Source organism: Syngnathus scovelli, chromosome 15 (assembly GCF_024217435.2).
Source record: "Syngnathus scovelli strain Florida chromosome 15, RoL_Ssco_1.2, whole genome shotgun sequence".
Lineage (NCBI taxonomy): Eukaryota > Metazoa > Chordata > Actinopteri > Syngnathiformes > Syngnathidae > Syngnathus > Syngnathus scovelli.
This window is the reverse complement of record NC_090861.1, coordinates 9,215,001-9,226,190: the sequence shown is the minus strand read 5'-3', so window position 1 is coordinate 9,226,190 and position 11,190 is coordinate 9,215,001. Positions and strand designations below refer to the sequence as shown.

At 51.6% G+C, this 11,190-nt stretch overlaps 1 protein-coding gene and 1 long non-coding RNA gene across 14 annotated transcripts in view; one reads left to right on the top strand and one right to left on the bottom strand.

The window, feature by feature from the left end:
• Window positions 1-11,190, top strand: part of LOC137840947 (uncharacterized) — a 200,073-nt gene that overhangs the window by 64,611 nt on the left and 124,272 nt on the right. The window lies entirely within an intron of this gene.
• LOC125982504 (cell surface glycoprotein MUC18) overlaps window positions 95-11,190 on the bottom strand; it is a 24,160-nt gene continuing 13,064 nt past the window's right edge. For 5 of the 13 annotated variants that reach the window (XM_049743197.2, XM_049743192.2, XM_049743200.2 and 2 more), the window contains 14 exons: window positions 4,656-4,789; window positions 4,296-4,524; window positions 4,141-4,211; window positions 3,988-4,075; window positions 3,738-3,917; window positions 3,508-3,635; window positions 3,086-3,227; window positions 2,895-3,010; window positions 2,591-2,735; window positions 2,177-2,518; window positions 1,785-1,820; window positions 1,213-1,342; window positions 1,010-1,136; window positions 95-926 (listed from right to left, as the gene is read on the bottom strand). In XM_049743197.2, coding sequence (XP_049599154.1) covers window positions 924-926; window positions 1,010-1,136; window positions 1,213-1,342; window positions 1,785-1,820; window positions 2,177-2,518; window positions 2,591-2,735; window positions 2,895-3,010; window positions 3,086-3,227; window positions 3,508-3,635; window positions 3,738-3,917; window positions 3,988-4,075; window positions 4,141-4,211; window positions 4,296-4,524; window positions 4,656-4,789 — 1,871 coding nt within the window. In that variant the 3' untranslated portion in view covers window positions 95-923. The other 8 variants (XM_049743198.2, XM_049743201.2, XM_049743196.2 and 5 more) reach the window with 8 other exon arrangements.

The following is an 11,190-nucleotide window of genomic DNA, read 5'->3' as shown; positions in this document are numbered from 1 at the left end:
GGCAGTGTCCAGAAAGAAACATTCTCATCTAAAATCGTGTTCGATGCAAATCAGCCTCTAAAGTGGCCGCTGACAGACATGATAAGCGCAAACATATTAACAAACTTTTTAATTGGCATTTTCTTGCAAAAACATTGTTTAAAAAAACACAAGCATCAACGAATCACATGTACGACTCCTTAATTTACACACTTTTTTTGAAAAAAGGAAGTAAAAAAGAAAAACTGTTCATTTACAACAATGTGGTGCGGAGTCTTCCCTAACTCAGCAGAGCACAACACAAAACAAATAAACAAACAAAAAAACTGTTCCTGAAAATTCACCCAAATATAAAAACGCTACACGTCATTCACAACACGGGCCCAGCGGGATTTGAAATGTTCACTTCGAAAGTACTGTAACTGTCTCGGCTCACGGTTATATCAATGTGAGCACATGTATGAACAACATGCCAAACAGGTAAAAAAAACACACATTATAAAATAGAGACATATTCAGTGTATCCCGCAGAAGTCTCCAGAATGAACGAAACCAGGCAAAGCAGCTTGCGAACCTCTTTGAAATTTGCCCGCCAACAGTCCATTGGCATATTTACGAAGTGGGAAAAGGAGAAACAGCAGTTGTGTGAATGTGTAGGTGTGTATCTTAAATAACAAATTATGAAGATCATATGTACACTTTAATGGCAAAGCGATAATGAAACAAACAGCAAACAGTACTTTTACAAAATAAAAAACACTGACTCAAACCGTGTGTTTGTGTTGTTTTTGTTCTGTGTGCGTGTGTGTGTGCGTGTGTGTGTGTGCGCAGGTGTGTGTGTGTGTGTGTGTGTGTGTGTGTGTGTATGTGCAGAATTACTGCGTCTGATGACAGGACTGTGTGATTGGAGTCTCTGCTGATGAGCTCCTCCACCGCCGATACCTTCACTAGAAAATGCCAGAACATTCAAGCACATCATCACCATTTTGTCCTCATAACTTGATTGTTCCGCAGCGGTGGCAAAATTTACCTGTCCGTTTGTGCCGTTTTTGTCGACATTGACAGCCTTGAGGAGCACCGTGTCCTCGGTCTTGGCCTCTGCGTTGTTCTTCATCTCCAGCACAATGTCATCTTTGGCACTCTTCTCCTGGGAGCTGCTGGCGTTGGTTGGGTGGAGGAGACATTTCACAAAGGGCGGCCGGGTGCGTGTGGCCCAAGACGGGCACCACTCACATGTCCTGCTTCCCCGAGCGCCCGCACGGGATCTTGCCCTTCTTCTGCAGGAAGTAGAGCGCACTGCCCAGGACAGCCAGCAGCAGTAGGCACGGGATGACCACCACAATGATCACGCGGCCCCCCTCCACTACACAAAGGCACAAGGACAAGCGATTCGACGCATGGGGGCCTTGCTTGACAACAAAAAGGTGCTTGGATTTTTATTCGTCAACATCAACTGCTGACTGCGGGTGAGCAACTAAAATCAATTTGGCAATACAAATGTGACAGAATGTTGTTTAGTTCGTGAAAAAACGTGCAAGCGGATGGCACACCACTTCGTGCGATACTGAGATGAGTGAGAATTTTCACCCGGTCATTCAAAGGCCCGCCATGTTCTCTCGATGCAAAAGAGAATATTTAATCCACCCTCAGGCGAGAGTCCCGCAACGAGAGCTCGAGATCATCAATAAGGCATGGAGCGGGTCCTCAAAGCCTTTTGCTGTCAAACGAGGAGGAGGCGGAGGAGGACAGACAGTGTTTGGTGAGGCGGCCATGAAATGAGCCAGTGGGCCAGCGAACAATCTTACCAGAAGAGAAGGGCACGCCGGAGGTGACCAGGGGAACTGCGAACAAGTAGAACACACTGTTACACGCTACTTCATGCACACACAAACACCTGCATTCGTATTCAGGCCAAAAGCGTCAAAGTATTCCTTTGGTGCCAAACAACGAGGATGAAGTGAATTGAGGAGCTTCAATGGGGCAAAAGTTAGTGCTTTGCTGCCATCGTGCATCATCTTGCTTGCGAAGGTGAACTGAGTTTGACTTAAAGACAATTAGCTGCCCTCTTGTGACATCAATAGGCAATTACAATGTCTATAAAGCAACTCGCCTTTCCCACAAGACACGGTTCGACTTTGATTGTGACAAAAGTACTTTTGATTTGCTCACCCACCCCATCCCGTAGTATTGGGCTTACCGGCTTTGATGCTAAAAGCTCTGACGTCAGCGCCGAAGCGGTTGGAGGCGTTGCATGCGACGCCGATGTCCGAGTTGACAGCAACACTCACCACGCTGCGGGTAGCATGGTTGCCGGACTCGCTTAACACCTCACGCCACATCTGTGGTAGCAAAGCGCAGGTCAGCGGGCCGCTGCTGTTGCGGCAGCAGCAAAAGCAGCGGCGAGGCACCGGGCCGCTGTCGAAAATCCACGCAATGCTGGGCGCAGGGTGGCCGTGGGCCTCGCAACTCAGGTTGAGCGTCCTGCCTCGCGCCTCGTCCAGGTGCATCTCCCGTTCCTCGCCCACTAACTGCGGAGCGCCTGCGCAGCAGAGCGGCATGACACACTAGCTCGCGTGGCGCAGGACTTTTTTTCTTTGGGGTGGGGACTGACCGTGGACGACGATGTGGACGGAGCCGCTGGTGTGCAGGGTGGGCAAGTCGGGAACACTCACCTCGCACACATACTCTCCGGCCGTCTCGTAGGTGGCGTCCTGGAGACGGAGCGTGTTTCCCACACCTACTATCTGGCCGCCCTGCTAGCACATTCAGTTCATGGTTTTGACACACTTCAGCACCACACGTAATGTTCCAGTCCGGCTTGGCTTTTCGGACTGTTGGCCCCCGCCGCGTCCTGTGCTCGAGTGAAGCCCCAAGCCGCCCGCCCGGGCACTACTTTGAAACTTGGGCCAACAAACCTTGTACCAGACAGTTGATGTTTTCAGGGAGGACAGAGCGTTGCACGATGCGGTCAGATCTTCCCCTTTGAACATGGCCTCAGCTTCTTTGGGCACCACCACGGCGGGGTCCAGGTCTGAAAACGCATCAGGACGGAGGATTTGTCAAGTGGATCCTGTGTGTGTGCGCGTGCATGCATGTGTGTCCTCACAGTGCACTTTGAGCTCCACCTCTCCTTTGAGCTTGGTGCTGTCCTGGGGTTGACAGCGGTAGAGGCCACGGTCCGCGCGCGACACCGCCCACAGCATCAGTACGTTGCCATTACTGTTCAAGTCCTCCTCCGCACCAGGCTCCTGCCGCAAACATTGATAAGTGATCCCCTCAAACCAAGAAGTGGACTTTGCATCAGGAAGCTCTTTGCCAAAGAGCCGCCACTCTTTGGAATTGGCTGCATTTCCAGGCTGAGGCTGCTAACTGAAAGTTAGCTTGTGGGCTAGCACTTGACCTGGATGGAGTGCGGCGTGCCAGGCATTAACGGGTTTTGCACCAATGGGCAGAGCAGAAATCTCAGCCCAGCTCTCTTGGGAGAATTTTTGGACAGAAAAAAAGCCCTCCTCCCCTTCTCATTCTTACTCGTTCTCTGCTGAAATTGAAGGTCGGTGAGGGGTTGCCATCGCCGTGGCAACGCAGCAACACAGTGTCGCCCTCCTTGATCAAGCCCTTGGGCGACTCCCTCCACAGCTCCACCATGGTGGCTGGGTCTGTGGCGCACACACACATGCTTGCAAAGTCTCACTTCGGCGAGTGCGTGAACGGTCTGAGTGTATTGATGGCAATTCCAACTCGCTTATGCGTGGACTCACAGTGAATGGTAACGCCGACGGCGGCAGACTCAACGGTCCTGATGGCACTGGGCACCGAGAAGCTGAGCTCGCAGGAGAAGTTGGCATCCTTGTCCTTCTTGAGCACCCGGTACTCCAGCGTGCTGCGCACCGAGTACAAGCCGCTTGACTCCACCGTGTAGACAGTCCGCACATTCACACCTGATCACAAGTGGCCACCTCAGAGACGGGGCACTGCAAATCCCAACGCGCCAACGACGGCGTGGCTTACGTCCCACCGAAGGCAGCAGAGGCATCTTGTCCTTGTACCAGCTGATGTTGGCCTTGGGAAAACCGTTGCGGGCCTCGCAGGTGGCCACCTAAAGGTGGCGGCGCCAGTTAGTCTGGCGCGGTTAGTCTCGCGTGGGAGTCCAAAGCCACTCACCTCGGACGGCGCCTCGGCATTAACGCTTATCCCGGCTCGGACGCCCTGGATGAGCGGAGCCTCCGGAGGAGCTGGAGCGGAAGCACGCACGTCACTTTGCAAGCGTTCTCAAGGCGTGGCCTGACGACGTCGCCGCTTTCGCCGCGCTTCCTCACCAAAGACCCTGAGGCGTGTCTTGCTCTCGGCGGCGCCAGCCGACACGCCGTTCACCTGGCAGATGAAGTCCCGCTCGTCGGACAGCTGCACTTCCTGGACGGTGAGGCGAGTGGCGCGCCGGTCCACGGCCACCCGGATGCGAGAGCTGAACTCAGTGCCCTCGTCCGCCACGTCGTCGTTCTCATCAACATAGTAGATGCGCATGCGGGAGCTGCCGACCCGGTCTTTCTGTGGATGGCGGTTGCGGACGTCACAAGAGCTTTTCATGCGGGAATCGCGCGCTGACGACGCGGACGACGATCCAAGGAAGCAAGGCAAAATGGAACAATCGACCGTCTGTGGAATTTGCGGTCACGCACCACAAACCACTGGAACATGACGAATTCTGGAAGGCTGTCCGCTTGGCTGAAGTTGTACTGGCAGGTGATGTGGGCCGAGTCGCCCAGGTACACCTCCACCGTCTCCTGCATGCTCACCTCCACTCGAGCGCACACTGAAAATACACACAAAGCATCCCTAAGCGCCGTTTGGGAAGGGGGGGTGGGGCGGGCACGAGACAGATGAGAACAGAAGCGGAACAAAGAAAAAGCTTCCTGTTTGTTCTCTGTACTTTTCGGTCCGGCTTCCTTCCATCTGGCCGACAGACACGTCTTGGCCTCCAAAACAGTTTCCCGGACACGATGGCCAAAATTCAGGCCAAAAAAGGCGACACAGGACTGTCAAATCGCTGAGCCAAGTTGTTCTCCAGCCATGTTGGACTTGGCTGCTCTGATTTCACACGCAGTTAAGAAATAAATTTGGCCCACAAAATCTGGCTGGCTGGAGGAGAGAGACTCTTGCGCTCCACTTGCGCTGTCGGATCAAACTCCTTGATTTATTTCCATTCATCAAAGAGCCTGTTTTTTTACTAATACCTCACGACTGGTTGTGGCGACATCTTTTTTTTTTTTTTGATGCCTCTGTCTTAATGCGCCGAAAGTACTCAGCCACCGCCGTTGGACAAAGCCAAGTGACAAGAGCTAGACCTTGGGGTCCTTCTTGACGTTTTGCGCTTTTGCTAAAGCAGCGCAAGCATGAAGAGACACGCCCAATTGCCCCCGTCTGGCTCGCCATGCCCCCAGCGGTAGCCTGCCCGCCCGCCTCGTTCTGTCCCCCTTTTCTCCCGCCCGCCTGCCCACCCTTCCTCGCCGCGTTCGGTGCTCAGCCAAGCATTTCTCAAAGACAACGGCTGAGCCATTGTCCCCCCCATCTGGGTGGACCACATGCCTCCGCACAAAAAAAAAGACTCACACCAACCGCAAGACGAGAGGTGAAAAACAGTTCACGGTGCGCTCAAGCTGTTTTTTTTTCAGTCAGCCCCAAAAATGACTAAATATATTTGTACAAAAAATATTGTTGCTCTTTGGGGCCGCATTACTCTAACTTTTGGGCTAATCCGCTTAGCGCTGGGGGTTGTTGAGGATTTAGCCAAACTGGGTCTGCTTCTTATCTCTTCCCATTGTGCTTTTATGTGGCAAGTGCGCACGGGCCATGATCTACGGACCCTGACAACCAAAAGTCCCACCTGTGTGTGAGCATTCTTGACAGTGACTTGCCTGATTCATCATAAAACAAAAAAACCCAGCAACAAAGACGATGATTTGAATGCGCTGTCCCATCGTGCGACTGCTTATCCGGCGACGCACAATGTGGCCTTTCACAACAGACCTTTGAGGAATTCACCGCTTACACAAAATCAATCTTAGATGATTGCAAAGGTTGCGCGTGCCGACCGGGACGGTGCTAAAGCCAAAATGAAGTCGACGCAGAGTCACATGAAGGAAAGACGACACCAATAAGCAGGCAATAAGGAAATTACGACGACGACCCAAAACGAATTTGCTATCGGGGGACTCAAACAAAAACAACGCCTCCAAGTAACAAGTCTTTATCCAATATTGATCAATTGCAAATGAAAGAGCAAAACACTGAGTGCTATGTAAAGCCCAGCAGCCGCCAGCCTCCAATCATCATCATCATCATTCATTGCTCCCAAACCAAAAGAATTTGCACCTTTTATGAAAAGAAAGCTGAAAGTGGATTCCAAAGTAAACTGAATAGGAGCCTGTGCGAGCTCATCTGTGCCAGGGTCAAAGGCCAACTGCTGGAAAAAAAACAAATCTGGCAAGTCGTCATTAGGGGGACACGACCGTCCTCGCTGGCCGCCTCGAGAGTTTCACGTGATGTCATGCTTGGCATGAAAGCACACTTTGGCTGATTGACATCCGGACGCCGAGCAAAGTTAACTTCAGCATGAAAGCACACGTTGGCTGATTGACATTCAGACACCGAGCAAAGTTAACTTCTAGACTTTGGGGAGGTGCGCCGAGAGAGGCTCCATCAGACCGTGCGAAGGAAAAAAAGCAGGAGGTCCTCCACGCGCTTTAACACCTGCCGGACGGACAAAGCGCAGTCTGACATCAAAGCGAGGACACGCGCGCGCACACACATGCGCAGAGCTAAGCAGAGCAGAGTTTTCGGGAGCACAATGAAGCACAAATCTCCCAGAGGTGCGTTCCCGCAGTGACAGTTTGCGAGGAGCGAGCAAGTCCACTCTTCTTTGGCACACAAGAGTGAGGGATAAGCGAGTGCAAGAAATCTCCTCACAGGCAGCTCCTTATGCAATTTCAGATCCGTGACCCCCTTTGGGTCCGGAGCGTTGTCAATTGCATATCGGTGGCGTTACGTGAAAAACTTCCACGAAGAAATGGATCCTGTGCCAAACAAAGGCCACTGGCGGGCCGCTGGCCCACCACGGGCCCATCCCTTTGATCCCGTCGGCCAGACACCATGGGATTCGGCGGGATCAAAACCCTGATGACAAAAACCTTCCCCCAGCCAAGATGCTTGACGTCAAAGAGAATATCGTAGCAATCGGCCGCACTGCTGCGATAATGAGGGAGCGGGTGACTCCCCCCCACCCTGCCCGCAGACGGCCATGCTCAATTCAACAGCACAATTACCAGCTGAAAGCACAACCGCCACGATGGTCACACCTCGGTTGCGATGGAGCTGACAAGCTCAGATAAGCCTCCATATTTCTTGACACGTCAGATTAAAATAATCCGGCGCAGCTGAGTACAAAAGTCCTTCAAAGACACGGAAACTGTGCTTTCAAACGAGCTCATGATTGGCTTGATAAGTCCGATCCGGCAGACCAAAAAGCAAGCGGAGAACTCCCGTGAACAAATCCAGCGTTTGTTGACATTTCCTTCCGATTGTTGTGCAAACACCGCCGGCGGCGGGCGTGGTGCAAAGCACGCCGGCGCTAAGGGCCGCCTTCTGCCCGCACACCCACAACGTATTGACCCAACAAAACAAATGTCCCTGAAAAACAGTAACAGTGAGCAAGACTCCATCTTGTTTTGGGCCCTTTGCCGACTGCGAGCAGCGCAATGCCATTGCAAAGCCATTTTCAACCTGGTAACGCTTGCGGCCATCTGCACAATGGCGCCTTGGAGGATTGAAATCAGTGTTCCGGGCCTCCGCTGGGCACCAGATGCCAACCTGAAGCCCGCAGCGTTGTGAGTCTTAAGGGGGCCTTACTGAGTCACACTCTGGCTTACTCAGCGTCAGCACGTTTAGCTGGCCACGCCTTTGAAAAATATTGACTTTGGATTCAGTTGACATACATTTCATCACTGTACGGACGAGACAAGTTATGAAAACATCATCTGTTGATTTATGAAATGTAGCTCCCTCTGCATGGGATCTGCTTGATCAATACTAATACATATTATATGAGCGGAACTCAGGGCGTGCTTTGCAGTGCTCACTGACGAGCTCCTCTGCTTGTCTCTCCGTGCTTCAATCGGGGGGGGCAAAGGCAGACTCCGGACGCTAAGGTGGATTGCATACCACCTTTCATCAGACACCTTTTCAAAATACTCCAGCCGTGCCCAGTGGGCGCTAAATGACCCGAAAAGTTCCGTCCTGATTGTGACATCTTGTACACAACTGGTTCATGGCAGTTTTGGTTGAACTGCAAATGGGTTGAACTTTAGAGCCATTCTAATTTTTAAGCATGGCTTGTAAGACCAGGGACAGCATGCAGTCATTGTAAATCAACAGCTGCGAATTCTTTCACCGGCGCTCTTAGTTATGCGATCCAGGGAGACACTTAAAGAGATTAGCCCTCTGGGGAAACAAGGAACGGCAACATGAGGAAAGGCGGCGGATGGCTGCACAGTTTGCGGTGAGAGCGGGATGAAGCTCATTAGCGCAATAGCAAAACGGGCTCGGAGTGAATATTCATGTGCTGCCCGTGTAAAAAAGGTCTTTTGGACTTCAAAGTCGGCGCTGGAGCTGGCCTGGTTTCGAATTTGCCAACAGATGCTGACGCTAGTGCGGTAACAAGTGCGTGGGCAGGCGGGTGCCTGGCAGCACACCCAACATCGCAGCGGAGTCACACAACTTTCAGCTTGCTAAGTTGACACTTTGCGTGTTGATTGAAAATGAACACAAATCGTGGTCATTTTCAATGACAGCTTCTTCGGATTAAACGCCATTGACTCCAAATACTCAATCGATGGCGAGTGCTAGTTTACAGTTGGCTATTTTGATTGGTTCTTCATGGCTCTTCTGTCACCCAAAATGTTTGACTTCCGATTTTGTTACCGAAATCACAGATACTCGATATTTCCAGCTGCCAAATACGACGTAAATAGACTTTTACAAGGTCTCCGTGTTCACGCCAGTCAGACAGCAACATCCCCATCAGACGACTCGTCGTTCCTTGGAACAAAGGTGACGCCCCGAGCAAATGACGCCGAGATGGATCAGTGGCATCAGCTTTGTCCTGACGAGAAAGGCACCTGCTCTCATATATCCGTTACCGGAGGGGTGACTTGAAGCTGGAAGTGAAACTCTTGGCTGCTGACATCATACTACGTAGGTCACCTTTCACACCTCTGGCACCAGGCCTTGGGAGAACATTTTGATCAAGCCAAACAGCCCCCCAAAAAGGCACAAGAGGGGCACAAGAGAGGCACGCGAGATCGAAGCGAGGGGGGTCACGGCTCCCAAAAGGCGGGATGGTCCCCGCAACTATTGCGGTGTCGGTTTCTGTGTAACATGAGACGTGCGCCTCGCGCAGCAATCCAAGGCGTCAGATGTGCACAGCTGCCGCTGGAGCGCACAAGGTAGGCTTTTGTCGCCGCTGTTGTTGCTCTGGGACTTTTACCAAAAATTGGGTGGCGATGGCCCAAGAGAGAGCCCCCCAAATATGAATGGACGTCACACGCAGCTGGCCACTTTTGCCAACGACCTTTGTGTTTCTCACGAGGCTCCTTTGACGAGATGTTGCTGTTTTTGGGAGTGTCAGAGAAGCACGAGCGTCTGGCTGTCCAACTTGAACTCTCAACAAGCGTCCTGGCAAAACATTTGCGCTTAACAAGGGAGCAGACAAAAAGCGCACCAAGCGCAATCGGCTCGACGCTCGCGCACAAACAATTCAGAGACTGGAGCGACGGCAGAGAAATTCCATCCCGGAAGGTGTGGGCTCAAACTACGCAGGCAGCTGCTTCTGGAAATAAAATCCCGCTCTGACATCAGTCCGACACGAGGAGAGCACGCGCACAGAAAAGCCTTAGGGAAAAAAAGGCCTTTGGCTTCGGCTTTGATTGTCCCAAAACATCTGAGCCAAACCGAACCTTTCAAATGGGCCACGGCTGGGTCACTTTTGATTGGCTTGCAAGTTGTACAAGTTATTTCATTGTCAAGCCTTTTTGGGCTCAGGGTTTGTGCAAGCAAATCCAGGAGGGAGAAATGATGCAGCCCATTGCAGCATCTTGCTCTTTTCAGCTTCACATTTCCAAAGCGACCATCATGCGAGCTATTAGCAAATTGTTTTTGCAGCCCCGCAATGTCCGCTTTTCCAGTCATTCCGCAGCACAGCCGCTTCTCTCATCCCATTTCCGCAAGTGTGCTGCCATGAATGACACGCCTGGTCCCCGCATCGGCCGGCGCTCTTGAAGGAAAACAACCAGACTGCGCGACAGTTGGTCCCGGTTTTTACTCAACCTGACGCTGCTAATCCCGGGGAGCGACTTGAATTGGTCACTTCAAATGGCTTTGTGAACAAAAACAAAAAGTGGTCACAAATTGCAGTTAGGGAAGCGGGACTCTGCTTTTAACGAAAACCCGGTTGGGCGGCTTCTCCGTCGGCGGCCGGCAAACTAATCCCAAAACAGACAGCTTTAGTTAGATTAGGTCGCCGTAAACCTAATTAAGACAAGGCAAAAATAAGGATAAGGGGAGTGTGGTTAGGCTTAGGGGACGCTCCGGCCTCGATTTGTGTGCGGACGCTAAAAGCCGGCTTCGGTTACACGTTGCTTTTGACCGATGTCTACGCAACCGCTCACGGCTCACCAGAAGGCAGGTAGGAAAAGTCACCACATGTTGTCCGTCATGTCATTACGTTTACATTCAGACTGGGAGAAGCATTGTCTGCATGCTTTTTGATTTTGGGAGGCACATTTTCAACATTTGGGCAATTTTATGCTCACTCTGCTCTATTTGCTTTACGACAACAAGCGAGTCCAGATTTCTGTCCAATCCCCCCCTTCTGTATTCCATGGATAATAGTCATTAATCGCCATTAATAGCATTACTGAATAAATCCACTTGAACTGACATTTAATGAGATGTTACTGCTGATCGCGAGTACAAAAAATCAAGCCAGACGTGACTCAAAGTCTTTGGGAGTCCGAGGAAATATTTTGGCAGCTTGTGGTTCGGATGGCGCCAAAGAAACCTCTATCGTCAAGAAACAAAATACGTACCGCGCCGCTGAGGCTCTTGAGAGACAAGGCAGCTCTGCGCTCAATCTAATTACACATCCCCCGTGCTGAAGTT